At 39.9% G+C, this 27,992-nt stretch overlaps 1 protein-coding gene across 2 annotated transcripts in view; it reads left to right on the plus strand.

The window, feature by feature from the left end:
• The window catches only part of ARMC3 (armadillo repeat containing 3), a gene marked incomplete at its 5' end in the record, with an annotated part of 97,184 nt that overhangs the window by 54,766 nt on the left and 14,426 nt on the right, over window positions 1-27,992 (plus strand). Inside the window, 6 exons of one of the 2 annotated variants that reach the window (XM_081300284.1) lie at window positions 2,666-2,915; window positions 6,773-6,909; window positions 8,026-8,194; window positions 10,023-10,123; window positions 10,933-11,034; window positions 11,463-11,570. In XM_081300284.1, the coding sequence (XP_081156410.1) occupies window positions 2,666-2,915; window positions 6,773-6,909; window positions 8,026-8,194; window positions 10,023-10,123; window positions 10,933-11,034; window positions 11,463-11,570 (867 nt within the window). The remainder of the gene's footprint in view (window positions 1-2,665; window positions 2,916-6,772; window positions 6,910-8,025; window positions 8,195-10,022; window positions 10,124-10,932; window positions 11,035-11,462; window positions 11,571-27,992) is intronic. The other variant, XM_081300285.1, reaches the window with a different exon arrangement.

Raw genomic sequence — 27,992 nt, forward strand, 5'->3', positions numbered from 1 at the left:
AAAATACTTCTGGCTTCTGTCACAGAAGCCGTTGAAATACCTCCATTGTGTGCTCTTTTTGAACTTGCCAAGATGTTTTAAAAAGTGAACATTGTCAAAGAGAAAAAAAAAAAAAAAACAACCTGTCACTTGATAAAGGAATCATGCATTTTGGCCAAGGCATGTTTATGATGATTAAAAAATATAAAGTATATGATTTAAGGGACTGATTGCATTAGGTGCCTGAAAAGTTACTCAAAAGGGAAAATGATCTCTGAAAATATTTAAATATATATTAGTTAGAAAATATACAGAATTTAAAGTTCCAGGGACTGGGAGTGTATCTCAGTAGTAAAGCACATACTAAGCATGTTCGAGGCCCTAGATTCTATTCCCAGCAACAACAATGGTCTTGCTATAAGTATCTAAAATTCAATGTTTTAACTGTAAAATATGTATAACTTGAAAAAAATATGAGAAGTTTCTGGTAAACTAAAAAATTAGAAACTAAAAATTTTTCCTTATTCATAAGACCAAATGATCACCATGTCAATTAATAATAGGAGAGAGAATTAAAAGTGAAACTATCTTAACGAGTGTTTATTTTATCAGAGAATTAAAAGTGAAATTGCCTTTTTTAAAATACTTATTTATTTAGTTTTTAGGTGGATACAGTATCTTTATTTCACATTTATGTGGTGCTGAGAACCAAACCCAGCGCCTCATGCACGCTAGGTGAGCGGGCTACCACTTGAGCCACATCTCCAGCCCAAAAGTGAGATTATCTTAACGAGTGTTTATTTTATCCCCTGGGAAAGGAAACTGAATGCTAGCCCTTGGGCTATCATAGTGAGATGCAGGGCCTTCCAACATTTTATACAAAACAAGTAAACATTGGTTATATAACAGTCAGACAAAGTTTAATTTTAAGAAACATCTTCCCAGAGAAAGAAAAGAAGATATCACAAGAATGGTTGGTAACTATACACTAAGGCCTGGAGAAATGGAATTAGGCTTTGCTTAAGCTTGGGATCAGTACGGTGTGTTTGATGGAATCAGACTGATGGACTGGTATACATAAGCCAGAGTGGGAAGTGGCCCTTCAGAGCCAACACCAATGGAGTCCGTCATTCTCCAGAGCTGCCTTCCCAGCCCATGGCATTCCTGTCCAACCCTGTTGTCCAGCTTCCTTCCACACCAGTTTGTGCCAGAATCACAGCCTCCCTTCACCATGGGCTACCAGTCTCTTTACCAGGATCTTAATTGCCACTGGCTCTCTTAGGGACAATTGTCATAACTTCCGTTCTTGAGGTCTCCAATCCTCACAATCAGCCAATTTAAGTGACAGTGCCAAATTAAATGCCTCAGAATGCAGAGTGGTGGCTTAAATCATGTAGTCTCACCTTTTTTTTTTTTTTCAGTTTTGGTTATTATGTGATCTTAAGTGAAAAAAAAATGTGTAAAATGTAAACTTAAAAGAGTTGTTCATATTATTGGAATTTTTATGATCTTGATGATCTCTATTAACATGATGATTAAAGTGGATTTTTTAACACATGATTCTGGGTCTTCATTTAAAACCAGGATGCTCTGTATATCTTATTGTTTGAACAGCTTGATCTCATTGCTTGAACATCATCTATTTAAAGCAATTCCAAATATTAAAGAATCTAATTAAGTGGTCTCCCACTCATTAAATACTCTAATTTTCATTTTTACTCTTTTGTGAGATTTTTAAATGATTAAAATGCAGAGACCATAGAAAATACTATGTTCTTAAAAGACAGTTATTAAAGAGGTTTTCTAATTGTGAAAAGAATGTTAAGATATTAATAGCTAACTGTAGCCCTCAGAATAGGAAATTTAAAAATTAAATGTACCTGCATTCCTAAAATTATCTATAGCAACACCATGATCTTGATCTTTGACATTTAATTTGTAAAATCAAAATTCATATGTAAAAAATTTGCTAGTTTTAACCATTTTAGCCTCTGCCTACAAATAACACTCTCATTTCAAGAAAGGGAAGATGATCTAAAGAATTTTAATTTAAATCAGGAGTTTCTATGCTCCCTTATTTTCCCTATTTAAAGTTTTGTTTCCCCTAACAGAGTCTAATTGATTTTCCTTGAACAGAATTTCCCAGTCTTATAAGTATCACTGAGGAAAAAAATTAAAAAGTTTATTTAATAGGGCTGGGGATGTGGCTCAAGTGGTAGCGCGCTCGCCTGGCATGCTGCGGCCCGGGTTCGATCCTCAGCACCACATACCAACAAAGATGTTGTGTCCGCCGAGAACTAAAAAATAAATATTAAAAAAAAAAAAAAAATTCTCTCCCTCCTCTCTCACTCTCTCTTAAAAAAAAAAAAAAGAAAGAAAACGTACTAGGATCTATTTTTTAAAAAAAGTTTATTTAATAGAGTTCCTTACAAAGTAATATGCATATTTTTTTCCTATAACCAAAACCTGTGGAAATAGAAAAAAAAGGATTATTTTAATTCACTCACACCTGAAATTTTCCCAGACTCTGCTTACCACCGCACCTAATTCTGGGTTCATTGTTTGACAAATTAATTTCTAAAATCGTCATTTCTGTGTGCATTTGCTGTATAAGCTTTGTTGAAAGCTCCAAAGATCATTTTTTGAGCTCAGATGAATCGCAATCGTTTCTCCCTCATTTACTCAGTGCTGCTGCTGAAGCCGACGGTATCGATCCACTGATAAACATCCTGTCTAGCAAACGAGACGGAGCCATTGCCAACGCCGCCACCGTGTTAACCAACATGGCCATGCAGGAGCCCCTGCGCGCCAGCATCCAGGGCCGCGACATCATGCACGCCCTCCTGGGCCCGCTGCGCTCTGACAACCCGGTGGTGCAGAGCAAAGCCGCGCTCACGGTGGCTGCCACCGCGTGCGACGTGGAGGCTCGGACAGGGGTGAGACATTCATTCTGATTTTCCTGTTCAGTACCTATTAGTGGATGCATTTGAAACATTTTCAAGTACGTGAGCCTTTCTGTGATTTAAGTCCTTTCATAACTGGAACACCACATTGAAAAAACAAGTTGGCATTTTGTGCAGTTTGGGGGTTGGTTGGTTTGTTTTTCTAAGCAGTGCTGAGCAATGAACCGAGGGCCTTGCACACTCTAGGCAGACGCTCACAAGTTGGCATTTTTAAGTAAAGAAGGTGAGTAAATCCTAGCAACCCAGCAATTCTGTTTCTATGTGAGATTCTCTCACCTCTGCATACCAGGAAGCATTGTTTATAATATCTAAACAACTGGAAACAAATCATTTGTCCCAGTGTTAAGAGAACGGATGAATAAATTATGGTGTATTCACAAAATTGACTCTCATGTAGGTCAAAATGAAATGAACCACAGCTTGACATCAGCAGGAATGAATTCCATCAACCTAATGCTGAGTAAAGACAAGTGGTAGAAAACAATACTTACGATTCTGATGCAGCATTCAGAAATTTGCAAAGCTAAGCTCTATGTTGTTTAGGCATCCAAATATATAAGTTAAAATGATAAAGATAAGCAAGGTAATAATTAATCCCAAATTCAAGAAAATGGTTGCTCTGGGGAGATTTAGGGAGTGGATGCCATTGGGAGATACACACAAGGGTTCAAGGTCATTGAAATGCACCATGGTAGACAAACAAGACTGCCTTTTATTAGGATTATTTAAATTACACATGTAGATTATATTCTGGTGTTTCTTTTGTACATCATAAACTTTAAACTTAGAATTTTTTTTGAAGACTGATCATATAAAAATCTTGGTGCTTACGGTGATACTAGTATATCTTTACTAAAATTTTATATAAACTTACAAACATCCTTTTTCTCTCAATTTTTGCCTTTTGAAATGTGTTACCATTGAACTCATTCAAACACTCAAGGACTTTGTTCCTTTTACCCAATAAAAATAAGGAAAGTTAACATTTACCGAGCACCTACTCTGTGCCAGGCTCTGTGCTAAGCATTCAAGCCTCAGTGAAATAGGCGTGTTTGCAATCCAATTTACAGATGAGGAAGAGAAGGCTTAGAGAAATAAGATGTGCAAAGCAGAGTTAGAAAGTGACATGAGAGCACACCCAAATCCAGAGCCCAAGTTTGATACTCATGCTGTCCTACTCATTTTTCTTTTGTTTCTTAGATATGTATTCTATTTCCTTCCCTTATTCCTGTTACTCATCCATTCAGGTATCCACCAGATATTTATTTGTCAAGTACTATGTGCCAGGCACTCTGCTAGGCACTGGGAACACAGTGATAAACTCAAGTGTTATGACCACATTTTCCTGCATGAGTTTGCAGAGCAGTCCGTCTAGTTCCTGGAAGATTGCAGAAGGCTCTTTACTGCTTTTGCTCCTCATACCTCCTCCAGACCAATCTTTCAAATATGTGATCTTCATCACACCATTGCAAGTCTCCCGTGGCTTTCCACTGCCACATAGTAAGGGTTAAAGAGCTTAGTGTTACATTCGAGGGCCCTGGATGATCCTCACCTGCCTACCTATTCAGCCCAAATTCCAGCTCTTCCCAGGTGGAACTCTACACCCCAGAAATACCACACTGTTTGTTGTTCTATCAGAATGTGCCATTCTCTCACTTACACCTCCTTGATTTCTCTGCATGGAAAGCTAGTCTCTCTGTCATCCATCTGATAGATTCCTCTTTCTCTTTTGAAAGGCAGCTCAGGGGCTGGGGATGTAATTATGTGGGAGAGTGATTGCCTAGCATGCATGAGGCCCTGGGTTGGATTCCCAGAACCACAAAAATAAATAAATAAACAAATACAGATCAACTGTCTTGTCCTACATGAATCTTTTTTTTTTTAAGTCTTCAAAGTTGAGTTCATCATCCTCTGTGCTTCCATTACACTCCACACGTCACTTCCTTTTTGTCCCTTTTGCACTTTATGGTTCTTGCATGAAGGACTATAGGCTCTTTAAGGTTTTGAAGAAGGGAACTGAGGTTTTTTCTTCCCTGTGTCTGGGTCATTAACATATACCTGGTACATACTGTAGACTAGTGAATGAGAGCATGAGTGAATGGAGGAATTAATAAATGAATTAGGTATTTACCAAGGGAACACATGGAGTTTGATAACTATCTTGTGTTTTTCCCAGAAACAAAGGTGTTCAGAAATTTGACTTGCTAAGCATAGGGAGCTAAAAGAACTTTTCTGAGCTGCCCAAGTTATGTTTGCTAATGTGAAAGTCTTGCCAGAGTCTGAGTTTGAGACAAGAATGACTGAAAGTGGAACATGGTCCACGAGGGCTCTCAACTTTGGATATTGTCTTTGGTACTAATATTTGATAGAATATTATTTTGGTCCTCCCGGCTCCAATAATACAGTATTGCATTTTTTTAATTTATTTATTTTTTGTGTGATACTGGATTGAACCCAGGGCCTTGTGCATGCAAGGCAAGTACTCTACCAACTGAGCTATATCCCCAGTCCCAGTATTACATTTCAGACCTGAGACAAGAGCTCTGTCAGATCTTTTTTTTTTTTATTATTCCTGATTAGAACAATTTTACACATTAGTAATTTATTTAAAGTAATTAATGTAGCTCCTTCAAATTCTTTTCTTGTTCTTTTTCTTCTCTACTTCTTAAAGAAATAAAAGGACACTGTGCAGATAGCAATGGTGGGTCTTTTTCTAGAGAATTGCTTCAATATTGCTTTGGCCACACTGCTAAGTTGGTGACTGTGTCCAGTGATGTGGGTGCTGCTTGCCCACACTGATTGCTTCTAATCCGGCCTTGGGATTGTATTAGTTTCCTGTTGCTGCTATAACAAATTATCAACACTTAGTAGCTTAAAGCAATAAAAAGCTATTATCTTACACTTTGGGAGGTCACAAATCCAAAAATGGGTCTTATAAGCCCAAGTCAAATTGTTAACAGGACTGTTTTCCTTCCGGAGGCTTTAGGGGAAAGTCCATTTCCTTACCCTTTCCAGCTCCTCGAGTCACTTGCATTGTTTGGCTCATCTATTCCCCTCATCCATCTGCACAGAATATCACTGCAATCTCAGCTTCTATCACAGTTTTTACTGCTTTGGCACTCCTGTCTCCTCCTTGGAAGGATCCTGGTATTCATATTGGGCCCATTGGATAATCCAGGATAATCTCCATCTCAAAATCCTTAGTTTTATTCCATGTACCAAGGAATAAGCACACCATTGTGTGTGTGTGGGCGGGGGCGTTACTCAGACTACCATAGGACCAAGTGAAGATTCAGTGTTCAGGAGCAGAGTATCTCAGCACAGAGCATCTCTTGTGTAGGCAGTGAGAAGACAGACTCCTTCCCCACCCACCCTTACCACATGCCATCATGCTGAGTTCCCTCTGTGGGGGTCTCTTCTTATAGAAAATGGGTTCCTGTCTATAAAGGTTTATAATTGATTTTCCCCTAAATTTAATAACTCTAAATAGAGACACATTTTTAGATAATAAAAACCTTTAACCGCTGAGCACGGTGGCCTACGCCTATAATCCCAGCCGTTCAGGAGGCTGAGGCAAGAGGATTGTGAGTTCAAAGCCAGCCTCAGCCACAGTGAGGCACTAAGCGACTCTGTGAGACCCTGTCTCTAAATATAATACAAAATAGAGCTGGGGATGTGGCTCAGTGGTAGAGGGCCCGGCAAAACAAAACAAAACAAAACAAAAAAAACACTTTAACAATCAAACAATGAGGGTTTTTTTGTTTGTTTGTTTGTTTTTAAGCATGAATGTTTATATTCTTAATGTGTTAAATTTTGGTTTCTGCTTTTAGTTAAGAAATTGTGGTGGACTGGAACCCCTGGTGGAGCTCCTGTATTCCAAGAATGACGAGGTGAGAAGGCATGCCAGTTGGGCTGTGATGGTCTGTGCCAGCGAGGAGCCAATGGCGGTGGAGTTATGCCGCCTCGGGTAAGTGGATGCCATCTCAAGTCTCCAGCTCAGAGGAGGAGCTGAAGATGGGAAGCGCTGCCTAGAGGCAGGCGTCCTTCCCCATCCCTCCCCATCAGCTGCCCCACTGCCCTTTACCCAGCCAGCTTCATTATTTCCTTTCTCACTTCTCCATCTTGATACATGTTTCTCTTTCACTTTCCTCTGCTGTTGCCAAACCCAATCTTATTTGTCTCTCAATTTTAAGACTAAAATAAAATAGGCAAGTGATGATATCATCTCAGTTTTTCTTCCCCAGCCATCCAAACCTTTTTTGTTATTATTTTTTTTTTTTTACCAGAATTATCTGATTAACCTACCTGGCCTAATCTGTTCTTCTTACAAACAGCAGATGAATTTAGTTGCCCTTAGCATAGCAGCAAACAGGGTTTTACAATTACTCTACTAATTCCTAACCATTTTTATTTTTTGTATATACTGTCTGGTTACCTGAAAAGGTTGGGGTCCAATACTACTTTTGTTTTAAATAGACAATGATTCTTTTTTTTCCCCTAAAAGTGTTTGTGATAGCTAGCTTTCTACTACCGCAACAAATACCTGAGATGAATCAACTTACAAAGAGGAAAGGTTTGTTTGGGTTCACTGTGTTGGAGGTTTCAGTCCATGATCAGTTGGCCTTGTTGCTTTGGGGCTAGTGGCATCCTAGCAGGAAGTAAGTGGCAGAGGATGGGACTAGGGTTCCAATATCCCCTGCAAAGGCATGCCCCCATGATCTAACTTCCTCCTACTAGATCCACTCTGAAAGGTTCTACCACCTTCCAAGAGCACCAAAGACTGGAAACCAAGCCTTCAACGCATGAGCTTCTGGAAGACACTTAACCCAAACCACAATAGTTTTTTTTGTTTTGTTTTGTTTTGTTTTCACAACCGTTTGAATATGAGTCACTCTCTGGCATATATGTTCTCCAAAAGGGTTGATTTGTCTTCATAATTTTGTCAGTATTACGTTATCTAGATGGATCGGGAGGCATTCAGCTTTGCATCTCAATTCCTTCAGAACCTTAAGCATGTAAGTGAGAGAGCTCAAGGTTGGATTTCTCCTAGAAAGCAAATAATGTCTTTTGCTTTTATTGACAGGGCTATAGATATCCTTGAAGAAATTAATCTATCAGTGAGACGAAAAAATAAATTCAGTGAAGCAGCTTATAATAAATTGCTCAACAATAATCTCTCTCTGAAATATAGCCAGACTGGCTGTTTGTTGTCAAATAACATAATTAGTGATGGATTCTATGATTATGGTCGGGTAAGTGACAGCACTTCTTGTGTTTTAGTATGTAGAGTAATAATTTTTCCTTTAATCATGATGCCATTACATGGCCATTTTATGAGCACTATATATAATTTATATTTTTAGAAGTAGAAATTTGAAAATCAGCACATTATCCTTAACTTTGGCTATAAGATTTCACATTTTTATACAGTTTTAACCAGAATCTAATTATTTGTAGTTTAATCATCTTGCTAATGCCAGTCTCAAGTGTCAGATAAGCTATAAAAGGGTCATTTTAAATTTTGGTTCTATTACTTCTTGTGCTTAGTGAATAAAAATATGTTTTTCATTTCATTAATTAGACTCTGATTGAAACTAACCAAATTCTAGTACTAGGCTTTAAAATGTAGAACAATATTATTTTACTTAATTGTATTTATGATGGAATTTCAAAACAATATATAGTATAATTCAGCATTATATTGAGAAAAACAGAAAGAAAAACTAATATCTTGAGGACTTTTTGATGTGGCTGCTTAAGTTGGAATTTCTTTTTTTTTTTTTTAACTAATTTTAAAAACCAAAGGCAATAAGAGGCATGGAGAAAACTTTAGAACTTCGCAAAACTGAGAAAACAATATGATTTAAAGACTTCAAAAAATTTGAGCATTACCTAAAGTCCCTGAGGTCAGGTAGAGCCTCTGCAAGAGGAAAAATGACAAAGGGAGGAAAACCACAGAGGAGTGAGAGAGCTAGTGGTGGCAGATCTCAGAAAGTTCCATCACGTATATACTTCCTGAGGCCCTAGGAGAACTCGAAAGAGCAAAAGCCATATGCTTTGCTGGGCAGGTGCAGGAATTCAAAACTGGACTGAGCAAGGCTGGAAGCAGAAACCTTCTTGGACCAATTGGGTTCAAAGAAGCAGAGAAGACAGGACCATAAAAGATAACTGAGCTGTATTTGCAAGGGAGGTCTCAACCATGGCAGTAGAGAATGTGAGAAAAATTGAATAATGAAAAACAACTAGTCTAAAACTTTACTCTGGCTCCTCCTCCAGCACTTCCACCATACCCTTTAACACCCTGTGACACACATAACCAGTGCAAAAGCCGCAAGGGGTAAACATCCTTGACAGGACAAGGTGAGAGAAGAGTAGCAACTCAATCAGAGTCATAAAGGGCTGCCAAAGACCATCAGAAGAACTTGGGTTTTAATCTGAATGAAATGGGAAACTGGCGAGGATCTGGGACAGAAGAAGGATGGGATCTGTCTTACTTTAAAAAGACCACTTTGCCTTATTCTAAAAGGATCATGAAAAGTATCTTGGATGAGAACAGGATCTAACCATCAGTTAACTGGAAAGAGATCTCAGAGCTCAGAGGTTGATCCTAGACCATCCTCCTCTACCTGGCTGATAAAAATTGCCTGTCTAAGGCTTAAATGTCCTTGTGGCACTTTAAAAGTCAGTTTCAGCACTTACTTTTACAACAGTAAATTCTCTCTGAGGCATATAGATGGACTGTGAAGAAATAGCTGAGACAGTAAAGGTTGTGAGGAACTGGAGAGATGTACCCCACCCAAAGGCAAGAATGCCCACAGCGTCAGTTCCCAGTTCTCTCTCTCTTTCTCTCTCTCTCTCTCAACACCATGTTATCCTCAAGGCCTTATAAAACATGAAATGCCTTGCAAATATAACATATTGTTAATATATGAAAGGGGGGAGGGAGATACACATACACATAGATATGACGTGTATGTAAATGAATTTAACAAGCTGTCAAGAATATAGTGCATCAAAATTTATTTTAAAAAATCCTGACTCATACAGAGAATACTTTTCAGTTCTTGAACTATCTTACAGATAAATCCTGGCACCAAACTTTTGCCATTGAAGGAGCTCTGCTTTCAAGAACCAAGTGATCAACGAGCTATACTCTTGATCAACAGTAAAGCTTCTGATAAGTGAGTCTTTAGGTGGGGGCAGGGGGTGCAGGAAAACACATTTTTTGTTTTTTTGTTTTTTTGTTTGTCAGCATGTGACTATGTGAAGATTACCAGCACAGCATCTTTCTCTTCTCCTATATCTAACACTACCATAAAAACAAACAGGGGTCCATAAACTCCCAGCCAGACACAGAATAACCAGCCTCCATTACCAGTGCAAACTGTTCTCTGCTCTTTTCCTTTGACACCATGTTATCCTCAATTTCCAGTGGATTTCTGAAGTCAGGATTCTCACTCCTAGAGTAACTGCAGAAAGGGTAGATAGGAGTCAACCAAGATGAGTTCTGTTTATGAGTCTCTAGAACTGTGTACTTGAGTGTAACAACCCAGCATTTTTCTTTGAAATAAGAAGTAAATGATAGAACTAAAAAAATCAAAGCTCAACATTTTTTAAAATGATCACATATATCTATATAGCTAATATAGTACTAAGGTCATACATTTTATATAAATATTTCCTGTTCCAGTGTGTAAATGCTTTGTGATATTCTTTGTGTCTTAATCTCTCCTTTATGCTTTTAAAATAGTATGTTCCTGTTAAAAGTCTGCTCCAAATGTGGCTTTCAGAAAGAAATCTGTTCTTTTTACAATATTGACAAATTATTTTAATTAATAAATAATTTTAAATGTGGGCTTGGATTGTGGCTCAGTGGTAGAGTGCTTGCCTGGCATATGTGAGGCACTGGGTTTGAGTCTCAGTGCCACATACAAATAAAATACATAAAATAAAAATTTAAAAAAATAATTTCAAATGTGTCAAATTTTAGTTCTCCACCTCCATCTATGGATGATAAATCATCAGATGTTGGCTATGGAAGAAGTATTTCTTCTTCATCTTCTTTAAGAAGAGGAAGTAGAGAGAAGACCAAGTAAGAAAATGATGTTTTATTTATACTCAAATAACTCTCCCCTTAATCTGGAAGTGAAATTTTTTTTAGATTTTGGCAACATGATTCTGCTTCTTCTTACGGTAATATAATTGCATAATTGCTTTTTAAATTGCTGTAGCAAAGATCTCTGAAATAGGAGCTGGGAGATTTGGGCTTCCTCTTTTGTCTGCTGTTGACCCTGCAGTATGTGGAATGACATGAGTCAGTTCTCTGGGCAGGTCTGGCTTCCTTAGCTGTGGAGGGAATGATGTGTAGCCCCTGCTTCCTAATGGCAAAAAGAATCAAATCAAAAGGGGGAAGGCCTTATAAACCGTGAAATGCCTTGAAAATATAACATATTGTTATTTTCTGAATGATTATAATTGTTTGTGATATTTTCCAAATAACTAAAAAAAAAAAATCATTAGTTTTCGTATTAGCACTGGATTTGGATCTCCCACAGAAGAGAGAACAGAGCCCACTTCTGGAAGAAACACTGTTGCTAGCAAAAGTGCTGGGAAAGAAAAAGGACCCAGGTAGGAAATGTGTCATTCTATCTTCTCATTATAAACACTCTTAAATTTCAGTTGCTCAGATAATTTAGAGACCAGGAGAGGTGGCTTTTTTTTTCTTTTCTTTTTTTCTCAGTGCTGGGGAACAAATCCAAGGCCCTGGGCATGCTAGGCAACTGCTTGAACACTGAGCTCACCGCCCCCCCAGGCCCAGAAGTGGCTTTTCACAGGAGGTTTTAGGGTCTGGTGGCATGCTCAGTGGAGAGCGCTTGTCTAGCATGTGAGCACAAGACCCTGGATTCCATCCCCAACACCATGGAAAACCAAAACAGGAAGGTTTATTTCTGAAATGAGTATGTTGAAGGAGACAAGACTCCTGAAATGTAATTAAAAAGTACCTTTATTTTGCCCCTCACTGTTTCTTTAAATTTTACCCAGAGGGCTGGGATTGTGGCTCAGCGGTACAGCGCTCGCCTAGCACAGGTGGGACCCAGGTTAGATCCTCAGAACCACATAAAAATAAAGGCATTGTGGGCTGGGGATGTGGCTCAAGTGGTAGCGCGCTGGCATGCGTGCGGCCTGGGTTCGATCCTCAGCACCACATACCAACAAAGATGTTGTGTCTGCCGAGAACTAAAAAAATAAATAAATATTAAAAAATTCTCAAAAAAAAAAGGTGTTGTGTCCATCTACAACTAATAATAAATATTTTTAAAAAATTATAAAAAAAATAAAATTTACCCAGAGAGAATTTCCTCTAACTTTGGCTGAGAGTTTAGGGCACTGTGATCACTGAAAAGAAATATAAGGTCCCATAATCACTTGAACTCAAAAATGACAACAGGATCTGCAGGTTCTAGCCGCCTTGTGAGTCCAGCCCTGAGTATTGGTTGACCTGCGCAGCTCATTCCTGCCTCCTCAGGCCCCCTTTGGCCTCCAGCTTGCCCTGCCTTTCACTCCCCTTGTGGTCAGGAGTCTTGACCCTTTAAGGCAGAAGCATCCAGAAGAGGGAAATAGGATAACACTCTTTCTTACTTGACTGGAACAATTAATGTGACTTTGGGCCTTTTTTTTTTTTCTTTTAGTACTAGGGATTGAACTCAGAAGCGCTAAACCACTGAGCCACATCCCCAGCCCTTTTCATTTTTATTTTGAGACACGGTCTCACTAACTTGCTAGGGCCTCTCTAAATTGCTCAGGCTGACCTCAAACTTGCCATCCTCCTGCTTCAGCCTCCCAAGTCCTCAGAATTACAGGTGTGGGCCATTTCTGTAGTGACATTTCTGAATGTCATTTTCCCCCATTTTACATTTTTAAAATTTTAATTTGGTATATATAACAACAGAATGCATTACAATTCATATTACACATATAGAGCACAATTTTTCATATCTCTGTTTGTACCCAAAGTAGAGTCATACCATCCGTGTCTTCTTACATGTACTTAGGATAATGATGTCCACCTCATTCCACCATCTTTCCTACACCCATGTCCCCTTTTTTCCCCTCCCTCCTCTTTTCCCCTTTGCCCTACCTAGAGTTTATCTAATCCTCCCATGACCCTCACCACCACGACATTATGAATCAGCAGCCTTAAATCAGAGAAAACATTCTGCATTGTTTTTGGGGGGATTGGCTAACTTCACTTAGCATTATATTCTCTAACTTCATCCATTTACCTGCAAATGCCATGATTTTATTCTCTTTTAATGCTGAATAATATTCCATTGCGTATCCATACCATATTTTCTTTATCCATTCATCTACCAAAGGGCATCCAGGTTGGTTCCAGAGTTTAGCTATTGTGAATTGTGCTGCTATAAACTTTGACGTGGCTATGTCCCTGTAGTATGCTGTTTTTAAGTCCTTTAGGTAGAGACCAAGGAGTGGGATAACTGGGTCGAATAGTGGTTCCATTCCCAGTTTTCCAAAGATTCTCCATACTGCTTTCCATAATGGCTGCACCAATTTGTAGTCCCACCAGCAATGTATGAGTGTACCTTTTTTCCCCACATCCTCGCCAACATTTATAGTTGTTTGTATTTCTTAATAGCTGCCATTCTGACTGGAGTGAGATGAAATATTAGAGTAGTTTGATTTGCATTTCTCTAATTGCTAGCAATGATGGACATTTTTCATATGTTTTTTGATTGATTATATATATTCTTCTGATAGTGTCTGTTCAGTTTCTTAGCCCATTTATCGATTGGGTTATTTGTTTATTTGTTTGCTTGCTTGCTTTTGGTGTCAAGGTTTTTGAATGCTTTATATATCCTAGAGATTAGTGCTCTAGCTGACATGTGTGTGGTAAAAATTTGTTCCTAAATTGTAGGCTCTCTATTCACCTCACTGATTGTTTCTTTTGCTGAGAAGAAGCTTTTTAGTTTCAATCCATCTGATTTAATTGATTCTTGATATTAATTCTTGTGTTATAGGAGTCTTATTAAGGAAGTTGGGGCCTAATCCAACATGATGGAGATTTTGGCCTAATTTTTCTTTTAATAGATGCAGTGTATCTGGTTTAATTCCTAGGTCCTTGATCCATTTTGTGTTAAGTTTTGTGCATAGTGGGAGATAGAGGTTTAATTTCATTTTGTTGAATATGGATTTCCAGTTTTCCCAGCACCATTTGTTGAAGAGGCTATCTTTTCTCCAGTGCATGTTCTTGGCACCTTTGTCTAATAAAAGATAATCGTAATTTTGTGGGTTAGCCTCTGTGTCCTTTATTCTGTATCATTGGTCTGCCAGTCTGTTTTGGTGCCAATACCTTGCTGTTTTTAATACTGTTGCTCTGTAGTATAGCTTAAGATCTGGTATAGTGATGCCACCTGCTTCACTCTTCCTGCTAAGGATTGCTTTAGCTATTCTGGGTCTCTTATTTTTCCAGATGAATTTCATGACTGCTTTTTCTATTTCTATGAGGAATGTCATTGGGATTTTGATTGGAATTGCATTAAATCTGTATAGTGCTTTTGGTAGTATGGTCTTTTTTACAATATTAATTCTGCCTATCCAAGAACATGGGAGATCTTTCCATCTTATAAGGTCTTCTTTAATTTCTTTCTTTAGTGTTCTGTAGTTTTCATTGTAGAGGTCCTTCACCTCTTTCACTGTTTCCAAGTTTTTTGTTGTTGTTGTTGTAGTTTTGTTTTTCTTTCTTTCTTTCTTTCTTTCTTTCTTTCTTTCTTTCTTTCTTTCTTTCTTTCTTTCTTTCTGAGGCTATTGTGAATGGGGTAGTTTTCCTTTCAGAGAATTTGTCACTGATAATCAGAAATGCCTTTGATTTATGGGTGTTGATTTTGAATTCTGCTACTTTGCTGAATACATTTACTAGTTGTAGAAGTTTTCTGGTAGAATATTTTTGGGTCTTCTAGGTATAGAATCATATTGTCAGCAAATAATGTTAATCTGAGTCCTTCTTTACCTATCCATATCCTTTAATTTCTTTCATTTGTCTAATTGCTCTGGCCAGTGTTTCAAAAACTGTTAAATTGAGTGATGAAAGAGGGCATCCTTGTCTTATTCCAGTTTTTAGAAGGAATGCTTTCAGTTTTTCTCCATTTAGAATGATGTTGGCCTGTGGCTTAGCACAGAGAGCTTTTACAATGTTGAGATATGTTCCTGTTATCCCTAGTTTTTTTAGTGTTTTGAACATAAAATGGTGCTGTATTTTGTCAAATGCTTTTTCTGAATCTAGGGAGATGATCATATGGTTCTTATCTTTGAGTCTATTGATGTAATGAATTACACTATTGATTTCCATATGTTGCATCCCTGGGGTGACCTTGCAAGTGATCTAGTCTGTTGGTGATGCTTTCTATTGAGTTTTTTTTATTTGATTTATTATTTCCTTCATTTCAGAATCTCTATATCTTTCTTGAAGTAATCTTTTGCTACCTTATCTCTTTGTTGGTATGATCAATGGATGCCTGTATTTGCTCATTTAGGTCATTCTTTAATTCACAGATCATTTTAATTATGAACCTTCTGAACTCCTTCTCTGACATTTCATCAACTGTGCTGTCCATAGGTTCTGTGATTGTAGTATCTTACTTGGTTTGGAGAATTTTCCTCCCTTTTTATTTCCTTGTTTTTCCTCCCATGTTGTCTATGTGATTTCCTTTCTTACAGTGTGGATCTGAGGTATTACAGTTTTTACCCTATAATCTTTGCAGTATCTGTGCAGATTATCTCTACCTCATCTTGGTATTGAGTTTCCAGATCCTGCCAGTGTCCCAGGATGGATGCTACTGCAAGTATAGGTGGTGGCAGCAGTAGCAGGAGATAATTCGAGATAGCAGTAGAGGTGCCCCAAGATGGATGCAGTGTCTTAGATGGGGCTAAAAGAATGGGCCTTATACTGGCTTTGGGATGCCTGATCCTAGATGCAGCTGCTTCTAGGCTCTGTCTGTTGTCTCAAAATAGAGGCTACTGCATGGGGAAGGTTATGGGGATGGCTACAGTGTCTCAAAATCGAAGTGGGTTAGACTTGGGCTCCCAGGTGGTGGTGGTGGTGCAGACCCAAACTTACTCTATGCCCTGGCTCCCGTGCAAGTCATCAAGGTGAGTCTGGGTCAGGCCTGAGCTCCAGAGTGTGTCTGCCAGTGGCAGGATGGACTGGTGCCTACCCTGGACCCAAGCTCCCACACAGGTCAAGTGACTGAGCCTGACTACTGTGGGTGTCTGCCAGTGGGCAGAGACAGTCCTGGGCCAAGTCTGAGCTCTGGTGGTCAGCCAGTAATGGGATGGACTGAGGCTTACCCTGGGCCCGAGTTCCCGTGCAGGTCAGTGAGGCGGATCTCCATTTCTGTAAGATTTTGAAGCATTTGGCTCGTAATCTCACTTGCTCCAGGTCACTTTGGTCCATCAGTAAATGCCTTCTTTTATTGGTCCCTTGCCACCTCCCCATTCTTTGTGATACCTCCAAAATTGATACTCACCAGCCTTCTTCATCATCTTGTTTTCTTCTCTCCAGAGTTTTAGCCACCATTCAAATTTGTATGCCATATTGCCATACTAGTGACTGTTGTATTCTGCTACCTTTCCTATCCTCTACTATCCCCCCTCCCCTCCCCTCCCCTCCCATCTTCTCTCTCTACCCCATCTACTGTAATTCATTTCTCCCCCTTGTTTTTATTTTTTTTCCCTTTCCCCTCACTTCCTCTTGTATGTAATTTTGTATAACCATGAGGGTCTCCTTCCATTTCCATGCAATTTCCCTTCTCTCTCCCTTCATAACCCACTTGAATCAAAGTGTGAAATATGATATGTCAAGAACTATGTAATGGGGGAAGGGAAGATGGCGGCGATGGGAGTGCATCACCCCACTGCGCCGCGTCACTGTGCGGGAGAAAGACGAGGTGAAACGGCTGAAGGCTATCTTGTTGGGAATTTCCAGTGAAATTGAGGTGCTCCAGAATCTAGAGGACGGATTTACATCCCGCGGGGTTCGGCTGTGGGGGCTCGGTCGCGGGCGATTTCTCCGCACGGAGGGTAGCAGAGCCTGGTCGGCGGACCAACCCGCGAATGGAGTCTGCGGCGCGCGCTGGGTAGCGGCGAGGTACCAGAGCGGGAGTACAGCAATGCGGATTCTGGGGGCTCCTGCCAGCGGTGCAATGGCCGTGCTTAGTGCTGAGTTCCAGCTTTGAGACAGAGGAGAGAAGCGGTCCAGTTCGGTTCTCGACACCGGTCGGACCACGGAGGAGGACAGCAGCCGCCATCTTGGAGAGCTGATGTAATCATCCCTGTTTTCTACTGATCTCAGCTCATTCAACTACGGAACAGGTGATTTCAGGCTGGTATTTGCCTGCGTCTCGCAGACAGATCACTCAGGCTCGGGGCTGGAAAACCTGAGGAGAATACTCCTCGGGGCTCGCTCCTGGCAAGGCGTGTGCCGGGCTTTGAGTGGCCGGATTCTGGTTCCCCGGGCTGCTTTGGCCCAGGGCTGGGGAACCTGCGGGGACTGCGTGCCGATGCCAGCTCCAAGTGGAACGTGCACTGAGGGGCGGCTGGGCTCTGACTCCCGGAACGGTTTTGGCCTGGGGCTGGGGAGCCCACGGGGACTGAGTCTTTGGGCCTGCTCCTAGCGGAGCATGCACCGAGCTGGGAGAGTTTGGAGTGGCCGGGCTCGGGCTCCCAGGGCTGCTTTGGCCTGGGGCTGGGGAACCCGCGGGGGTCGCTCTGTGGAGCCTGCTCCTAGCGGAGCGTGGCCGGGATCGGAGAGGCCGGGTTCTGGCTCCTGAAGCTGCTTTGGCCCAGGGTTGGGGAACCTGCGGGGACTGCTTCTCGGTCCGGGTCCTGCTGGGTGCTGTGGGGGCCTGGGGGGCAGAGTGGAGCTGCCGCCTGCACCCAGAGCCAGCCAAGTGACCCGCCGGCGTGGTATCACGACACCCCAACTGCAGCTGGGGCCGAGGAGAGTAGCCGCCCTCGCCTGGAACAGGACCAGTGACCCGACGGCGCAGTAGCCAAATCACCCCATTTGGAGTGGGGGCTGTGCAGAGCCGCCGTCTGAGCCTGCAAGGTAGGCAGACCTGCGACCCACTGGCAGGACAGGCCCGGCAGCCTGCCAGTGTGGTGGACAAGTAGCACCGAGGCAGTCACGTCACACTGGTTGGAGTGGGGGTGGAGCAGAGCTGCCGCCCGTGTCCGGAAAAGGCCCAGCGACCCGTTGGAGAGGCAGTCAGGTACCCCCACTGGGAGTGGGAGCTGAGCAGAACTGCCGCCCGAGCCCGCAAGGTAGGCAGAACTGCGCGACCCACTGGCGGAACAGGCTTAGAGGCCGACCAGCGTGGTAGACACGTCACACCAATTGGAGTAGGGGCAGAGCAGAGCTGCTGCCCACATCCGGATCAGGACCAACGACCCGAGGGCGTGGTAGTTACGTCACCACAATTGGAGTGGGGGCAGAGCAGAGTTGACACCCGCGCCCGCAGGGTGGGCAGACCTGCGACCAACCAGCGTGGTAGATAGATCACCCTAATTAGAGGAGGAGCACACCCACTACCCGCCCTGCAAGGGAGATCTCCCAACTATACAAGAACAATATAAATAAATAGGGGGAAAATTTCAAAAACACAACAGTTTCACCAAGCAGAAAGAAACGCAAGCAGTATGAAAAGACAAGGAAAGAAAGGACCACAAGCAATGCAGGTCAACTCAACTTCAGAAGAGGTAATAGCTGCAACAGATGGAATGTCAGATAAAGAGTTCAGGATATACATGCTTCAGATGATCTGGAGTCTCAAGGAAGACATGAGACAGCAAAATCAGACAATGAAAGATCACATTGACAAGGAACTACATAAACAAATACAGGAAGTAAAAGATCAATTTCACAGGGAGATAGAGGTAATAAAAAACAAACAAATAGAAATCCTAGAAATGCAGGAAGCAATAAACCAACTTAAAACCTCAATTGACAATACTACCAGCAGAGTAGATCACTTAGAAGATAGAACATCAGACAATGAAGACAAAGTATTTCAACTTGAAAAGAACATAGACAGCTCAGCAAGTCTGCTAAGAAACCATGAGCAGAACATCCAAGAAATATGGGATAACTTAAAAGACCAAACTTAAGAGTCACTGGGATACAGGAAGGCACAGAGCTCCAAACCAAAGGAATAAACAATCTATTCAATGAAATAATACGAGAAAACTTCCCAGACCTGAAGAATGAAACAGAATCCCAAATCCCAGAAGCCTACAGGACGCCGAATGTGCAAAATCATAAGAGATCCACACCTAGACACATTATAATGAAGATGTCCAACATACAGAATAAGGAGAGAATTTTAAAAGCTACAAGAGAAAGGAAGCAGATTACATTTAGGGGTAAACCAATCAGGATAACAGCTGATCTCTCAACACAGACTCTGAAAGCTAGAAGATCCTGGAATAACATATTTCAAACACTGAAAGAAAATGGGTTCCAACCAAGAATCGTGTATCCGGCGAAATTAAGCTTCAGGATGGAAGATGAAATTAAAACCTTCCACGATAAACAAAAGTTAAAAGAATTCGCAGCTAGAAAACCATCTCTTCAAAAAATCCTTGGCAAAACATTACAGGAAGAGGAAATGGAAAATAACATTGAAAACCAACAGTGGGAGGTAGGACAGTAAAGGGGGGAAAGTAATCAAAGAGGAAAACAAATCAGGTTTAGTAACATTAATAAACAAATATGGCTGGAGGAACAAACCATATCTCAATAATAACCCTAAATGTTAATGGCTTAAACTCACCAATTAAGAGACACAGGCTAGTTGAATGGATCACAAAACAAGACCCAACAATATGCTGCCTACAGGAGACGCATTTGATAGGAAAAGATATACATAGACTGAAGGTGAAAGGTTGGGAAAAATCATTCCACTCATATGGACTGCGGAAACAAGCAGGAGTGTCCATACTCATATCAAATAAAATAGATTTCAAGCCAAAGTTAATCAAAAGGGATAAAGAGGGACACTGCATACTGCTCAAGGGAACCATACACCAACAAGACATAACAATCATAAATATATATGCCCCAAACAATGGTGCAGCTATGTTCATCAAGCAAACTCTTCTCAAGTTCAAGAGTCTAATAGACCACCATACAATAATCATGGGAGACTTCAACACACCTCTCTCACCACTGGACAGATCTTCCAAACAAAAGTAAAATAAGGAAACTATAGAACTCAATAACACAATTAACAACCTAGACTTAATTGACATATATAGAATATACCACCCAACATCAAGTAGTTACACTTTTTTCTCAGCAGCACATGGATCCTTCTCAAAAATAGATCATATATTATGTCACAGGGCAACTCTTAGACAATATAAAGGAGTAGAGATAATACCATGCATCTTATCTGATCATAATGGAATGAAACTGAAAATCAACGATAAAAGAAGGAAGGAAAAATCATGCATCACTTGGAGAATGAACAATAGGTTACTGAATGATCAATGGGTCATAGAAGACATCAAGGAGGAAATTAAAAACTTCTTAGAGTTAAATGAAAACACAGACACAACATATCGGAATCTATGGGACACATTGAAAGTAGTTCTAAGAGGAAAATTCATTGCTTGGAGTTCATTCCTTAAAAAAAGAAAAAACCAACAAATAAATGATCTCATACTTCATCTCAAAATCCTAGAAAAAGAAGAGCAAAACAACAGCAAAAGAAGTAGAAGGCAAGAAATAATTAAAATCAGAGCTGAAATTAATGAAATCGAAACAAAAGAAACAATTGAAAAAATTGAGAAAACTAAAAGTTGGTTCTTTGAAAAGATAAATAAAATCGACAGACCCTTAGCCATGCTAACGAAGAGAAGAAGAGAGAGAACCCAAATTACTAGCATACGGGATGAAAAAGGCAATATCACAACAGACACTTCAGAAATACAGAAGATAATCAGAAATTATTTTGAATCCTTATACTCCAATAAAATAGAAGATAGTGAAGGCATAGATAAATTTCTTAAGTCATATGATCTGCCCAGATTGAGTCAGGAAGATATAGACAACCTAAACAGACCAATAACAATAGAGGAAATAGAAGAAACCATCAAAAGACTACCAACTAAGAAAAGCCCAGGACCGGACGGGTATACAGCAGAGTTTTACAAAACCTTTAAAGAGGAACTAACACCAATACTTTTCAAGCTATTTCAGGAAATAGAAAAAGAGGGAGAACTTCCAAAGACATTCTACGAAGCCAACATCACCCTGATACCTAAACCAGACAGAGACACTTCAAAGAAAGAAAACTACAGACCAATATCTCTAATGAACCTAGATGCAAAAATCCTCAATAAAATTCTGGCGAATCGGATTCAAAAACATATCAAAAAAATTATACACCATGATCAAGTAGGATTCATCCCTGGGATGCAAGGATGGTTCAATATATGGAAATCAATAAATGTTATTCACCACATCAATAGACTTAAAAATAAGAACCATATGATCATCTCGATAGATGTAGAAAAAGCATTCGACAAAGTACAGCATCCCTTTATGTTCAAAACACTAGAAAAATTAGGGATAACAGGATCATACCTCAACATTGTAAAAGCAATCTATGATAAGCCACAGGCCAGCATCATTCTGAATGGAGAAAAATTGAAGGCATTCCCTCTAAGATCTGGTACAAGACAGGGATGTCCTCTCTCACCACTTCTGTTCAACATAGTCCTCGAAACACTGGCCAGAGCAATTAGACAGATGAAAGAAATTAAAGGCATAAAAATAGGAAAAGAAGAACTTAAATTATCACTATTTGCAGATGATATGATTCTATACCTAGCAGACCCAAAAGGGTCTACAAAGAAACTATTAGAGCTAATAAATGAATTCAGCAAAGTGGCAGGATATAAAATCAACACGCATAAATCAAATGTATTCCTGTATATCAGCTACAAATCCTCTGAAACGGAAATGAGGACAACTACTCCATTCACAATATCCCCCCCCCAAAAATAAAATACTTGGGAATCAACCTAACAAAAGAGGTGAAAGACCTATACAATGAAAACTACAGAACCCTAAAGAGAGATATAGAAGAAGACCTCAGAAGATGGAAAAATATACCCTGTTCATGGATAGGCAGAACTAACATGATCAAAATGGCGATATTACCAAAAGTTCTCTATAAGTTCAATGCTATGCCAATCAAAATCCCAACAGAATTTCTTGTAGAAATAAATAAAACAATCATGAAATTCATATGGAATAATAAAAGACCCAGATTAGCAAAAACAATGCTAAGCAGGAAGTGTGAATCAGGCGGTATAGCGATACCAGACTTCAAACTATACTACAGAGCAATAGTAACAAAAACAGCATGGTACTGGTACCAAAACAGGCGGGTGGACCAATGGTACAGAATAGAGGACACAGTAACCAATCCACAAAACCACAACTATCTTATATTTGATAAAGGGGCTAAAAGCATGCAATGGAGGAAGGATAGCATCTTCAACAAATGGTGTTGGGAAAACTGGAAATCCATTTGCATCAAAATGAAACTGAATCCCTTTCTCTCGCCATGCACAAAACTTAACTGAAAATGGATCAAGGAGCTTGATATTAAATCAGAGACACGGCGTCTGATAGAAGAAAAAGTTGGCTATGATCTACATACTGTGGGGTCGGGCTCCAAATTCCTCAATAGGACACCCATAGCGCAAGAGTTAACAACTAGAATCAACAAATGGGACTTACTCAAACTAAAAAGTTTTTTCTCAGCAAAAGAAACAATAAGAGAGATAAACAGGGAGCCTACATCCTGGGAACAAATCTTTACTCCACACACTTCAGATAGAGCCCTAATATCCAGAGTATACAAAGAACTCAAAAAATTAGACAATAACATAACAAATAACCCAATCAACAAATGGGCCAAGGACCTGAACAGACACTTCTCAGAGGAGGACATACAATCAATCAATAAGTACATGAAAAAATGCTCACCATCGCTAGCAGTCAGAGAAATGCAAATCAAAACCACCCTAAGATACCATCTCACTCCAGTAAGATTGGCAGCCATTTTGAAGTCCAACAACAACAAGTGCTGGTGAGGATGCGGGGGAAAAGGGTACGCTTGTTCATTGTTGGTGGGACTGCAAATTGGTGCGGCCAATTTGGAAAGCAGTATGGAGATTTCTTGGAAATCTGGGAATGGAACCACCATTTGACCCAGCTATTCCCCTTCTCGGTCTATTCCCTAAAGACCTAATAAGAGCATGCTACAGGGACACTGCTACATCGATGTTCATAGCAGCACAATTCACGATAGCAAGATTGTGGAACCAACCTAGATGCCCTTCAATAGATGAATGGATAAAAAAAATGTGGCATTTATACACAATGGAGTATTACTCTGCTTTAAAAAATGACAAAATCATAGAATTTGGAGGGAAATGGATGGCATTAGAGCAGATTATGCTAAGTGAAACTAGCCAATCCTTAAAAAACAAATGCCAAATGACTGCTTTGATATAAGGGGAGTAACCAAGGACAGGGTAGGGACGAAGAGCTTGAGAAGAAGATTAACATTAAACAGGGATGAGAGGTGGGAGGGAAAGGGAGTGAGAAGGGAAATCGCATGGAAATGGAAGGTGATCCTCAGGGTTATACAAAATTACATATAAGAGGAAAGGAGGGGTAAGATAAAAATAATACAAGTGGAAGAAACGATTTACAGTAGAGGGGATAGAGAGAGAAAAGGGGAGGGGAGGGGAGGGGAGGGGAATAGTAGAGAATAGGATAGACAGCAGAATACATCAGACACTAGAATGGCAATATGTAAATCAATGGAAGTGTAACTGATGTGATACAGCAATCTGTATATGGGGTAAAAATGGGAGTTCATAACCCACTTGAATCAAACTGTGAAATATGATATATTAAGAACTATGTAATGTTTTGAACAACCAACAATAAAAATTTTAAAAGAACCAAAAAAAACAAATTTGTATGCCAGCTAACAGTCCTCTTCTCAGTCCCGACCTGTATATCCTGTGGCCTGTTGGAGTTCTCTGCACTGCCACCCTGCCAGCACCTCACATCCAAATTGAATTCATTGTTTCCCCCGACTGCCAAGCCGTGGCCTCCTCGTCTCTCCTCTCTGTTGGTTAATGTTACTCCTATTCCCACACAACTGCCAACCCTGCCGTCATCTTAAAGTTCTTTTCTTTTACCACTGATATCTAGTGAATCTCTCCATACAATCCATTCTGTTCTTAAACACTATCTCTTAAATGGATTCCTCTCCTCTGTTTGCACTGTTACTTCTCTAATTCAGGCCTGGATATTGGATCTCAAACTTGTCACTTTCCTATGATAAGACCCTCCTGGCTTTTGCCAGCCTCTGCATAAACCTATCCTTCCTGCTCCCAGAAGAGTGCCTATTTTGAAAGTTTGATCATATTGTTACCCAACCAGACCTTTTTGCCCACCACACAGTATGCTAATCACTGAAACAAGTTTTTCAAAAGAGTCTTTTTTTTTTTTTCATGAAGTGACCAAGCATGGACACTAGAAAGCAAATCTCATCTTGAATCCACTTCTCCGAGGATAGGGTTGCGGGGATTTCTGGGTGGAGGCTAGGGGAAAGGTGGGTGGAGGTTAGTCCATAATCGGTGTCTGTGCACGTGCAATCAAACATCATGGTTGGGGCAGAGGAGTTATCACCAAATTTGTTGATTTTTAAGGTCAACTTAAAGCTAAGTAACTAAGGGCAAGTGAAATGGGTTAAGTCTAGAGAGATTATTCTGTTTTTAACTCTGCTTCTTCCTGAAACAGTGACCCCCCTGTCATCTCCCAGATGGAGGCCAGCGCCCCGCCCAATACCCTGGACTAGCCTTCTCAGCCTTGAGTGCAAGCAAATTCCTGTTCTTTACTTTCTTTATATTTTTTGTGTTTGTGAAGGTTTCTTTTTGATCACCCCAGGTTAAACATATACTTTATGCCTACTCCTTTGTGAATGGGAGTTTTTGAATCTTTATTCATTTTTTTCTAGGTTATTGAGGTATCATTGCCAAATAAAAATGATATGTATTTACAGTGTACAGCATGATGTTCAAATATACATTGTGAAATGTTTACCACAATTAAGCTAATTAACATATCCACCACCACAGGATTACCTGTGTGTGTGTGTGTGTGTGTGTGTGTGTGTGTGTGTGGTGAGAACTCTTAAGACCTACTTTTGTAGAAAATTTCAAGAATACAGCACAGTATTATTATAATGTTACCATATCATCTGTCACCTCTCCAAAACACACTCATCTTGCATAACTGAAACTCCTTTATGAATTATGTCTCTTACCTATAACCTGCACTGATTGGTGTTGAATAATTTATTGGTCTTTCTTACAAAGCAGCTACTTACATGTTTTGGAACAAGCTAACTGTTCTGTTTACCTCCCCTCCTATTCATCCACCTATGAGTGTAGAAGTATCCTTAGTTTTTTGATCTCACAGTAAATCCATGTTTTCTGGGGTACATTTGCTAAAGCTTGTGCAAGAAAGCTAGAAGTGCTGCTGTCTTTTATCATAAACTAATGTTCTTCCTGGAGATTAATTTGTACAAGAGCTAACTTTGCAATTTCCAAGTGTTTGTTTCCACATTGATTTAGAAATAAAATTTATTAAGTGTTAAAGACCTTATTATAATACAACTTGGTGTCTTCAAATTAAAAAAAAAAGTGCTTCTATTTATAGCAGGAAACTACAGTTCTGGAGTTCCAGAAAATTATCTCTTGCATCACTCAATAAGATGGTCCCCCCCTGAAGGTATACCAGATGCTATTACCTGGGAGCCAAATGGCTCTTACTTCTTACTTCCTGCAGCAAGTTCAGTAGGAAATGCTCTTGCTTCTGCTTCGTGGGTGGCACTGAGTAATGATAGGAACTGAGCTATCCACTCTTAGAAAGCCTTTTGCAAACCACTGTGGTGTAGCCTACCTGTAATCACAGCTACTCAGAAGGCAGAGAGAGGCAGGAGGATCACAAGTACAAGGATAGCCTAGGCAACTTAGCAAGGTCCTGTCTCAAAATAAGGAAAAACAAAAAGGTGTGAGTCACTGGTAGAGCACTTGCCTAGCATGCACAAGACCCTGAGTTAGATCTCCAGTACTACTGCTAATAATTATTATTGTTATTATAAAATAAAGAAAAAGCTCCCTTGAATTTTTAGGATATAGGTGAAACTATGCTTTCTGTAATTCTGACTTTCCTCATGTTGGTCTCTAATTTACTTAATATCTTAGCTCTTTATGAGAAGATATCTAATTTATTTTACAAAAAAAGTGTTAATATATATGAGAAATAATAACTTTTGTTTAGAGATTTTATCATAATATACAATGGATGCATTTAATGGCATGTGATTATACTTTCTACTCAGCTACAGCAGATATAATATTTAATTAGAAAATATGAAACTTTTAATACTTATAATTAATAGCTTTATAATTCTTGAATAGCAATTGACAGGAGTATCTTTCTACATTTTTTAAAATTTTTTAAAATTTTTTTAGTTGTAGATGGACACAATATCTTTATTTATTTTTGTGTGGTTCTGAGAATTGAACCCAGTGCCTCACACATGCAAGGCAGGCTCTCTACCACTGAGCTATAGCTCCAGCCCTTCTACATTTTTCTTGAAAGAAATTAATAAGAAAATTCACATGGACTTCAGTTGATCCCTCCCTCCCCTTTATGTTTTAAGTAATATTTAAGGGTAAATATGAATAATTTTCCATTCCCCTTTTACTGCTAGTGGAACAGAGAACATAAGTGACTGAATATATATATATATATATATATATATATATATATATATATAGAGAGAGAGAGAGAGAGAGAGAGAGAGAGAGAGAGAGAGAGAGATCGATCTTAGGTGATTCTCCAATCTTTCCTGTTTAGCTCCATATTCTTGACCTTCTTGATCCTGGGACAAATTTGAATTCCTTGTTCTCAATAAGGCAACAAAATAAAAGCTTAGAGAAAAGCTACCATGTAATCTTAATATTGCCAGACCTATTATTATAAACAAAATGTGTTAAGAAGATTTGCCCGGAAAAAAAGGAGACAAATTTCATGAAGAACATCATTTGTAAGGAAGAGTATGAAAATATTTAGGTAAAGCAACAATTCCTTTTAATCATAAGCAGAAATGTTTCTTTATATATTGCTAGTTACTAAAGGTTGAAATTCTGCTGGAAAAAAATTAAAATATAGAACTGAGAACAGGCTGGAGTATTGCCTGTGAGTCAGGATCTAGAAGCAGAAATGTCCCTCTGTGAACTCCACCCCAAGTCCCACACCAGCCTATTCTGGAGAGCTGGGGAGCTAGGCCCTGGGCAGGGGAGCAGGTCTGTGGTTGTGCCCAGGGTCACAGGGCTACCTCCCACCCCCCACTGGAGTCCAAAACTGCCTGGGAAATTATTCTCCTTTCATTCATTCTTAGACCCAATATCCAAGGTTGTCTGGGGCCATAGAAGACTGCTTCTTGATCTGCTTCTTCATGACTGTGGGTGCAGCAACAGTACTTCAAAAGGGGGAAAGCATCTTTAAGCACATCATTCATTAGCACCTTGGTAATGAATAAGGGGGGGAAAAGAGCACAAGCTAAAAACCCTGAAAAGTGACAGTTTTGAGTCCTATCCCAGCTATGAAGTGAGAAGGCTCTGACTCTCCTAACCAGCATCTTTCCCTTTCTGAGTTTCTGTAAATTCTTTGCAAAGTGGCTCTAGCACAGGGCTGAGGAAGTCCTCCCTGAGGGTCATCTGGCATCACCTTCTGTTCTCCCAATGCTGGCTCTCAACGAGTGGGGATCCCTCAAGAAAAGTCTGATAAGGTGAACCTTGTGGAGAGGTACAAATGACAGATAAGACATTATGCATTAGCCCACAGGTATTTTAACTAAATGATGATTG

Source organism: Spermophilus citellus (assembly GCF_964194105.1).
Source record: "Spermophilus citellus genome assembly, chromosome: 6".
NCBI classification, from domain to species: Eukaryota; Metazoa; Chordata; class Mammalia; order Rodentia; family Sciuridae; genus Spermophilus; species Spermophilus citellus.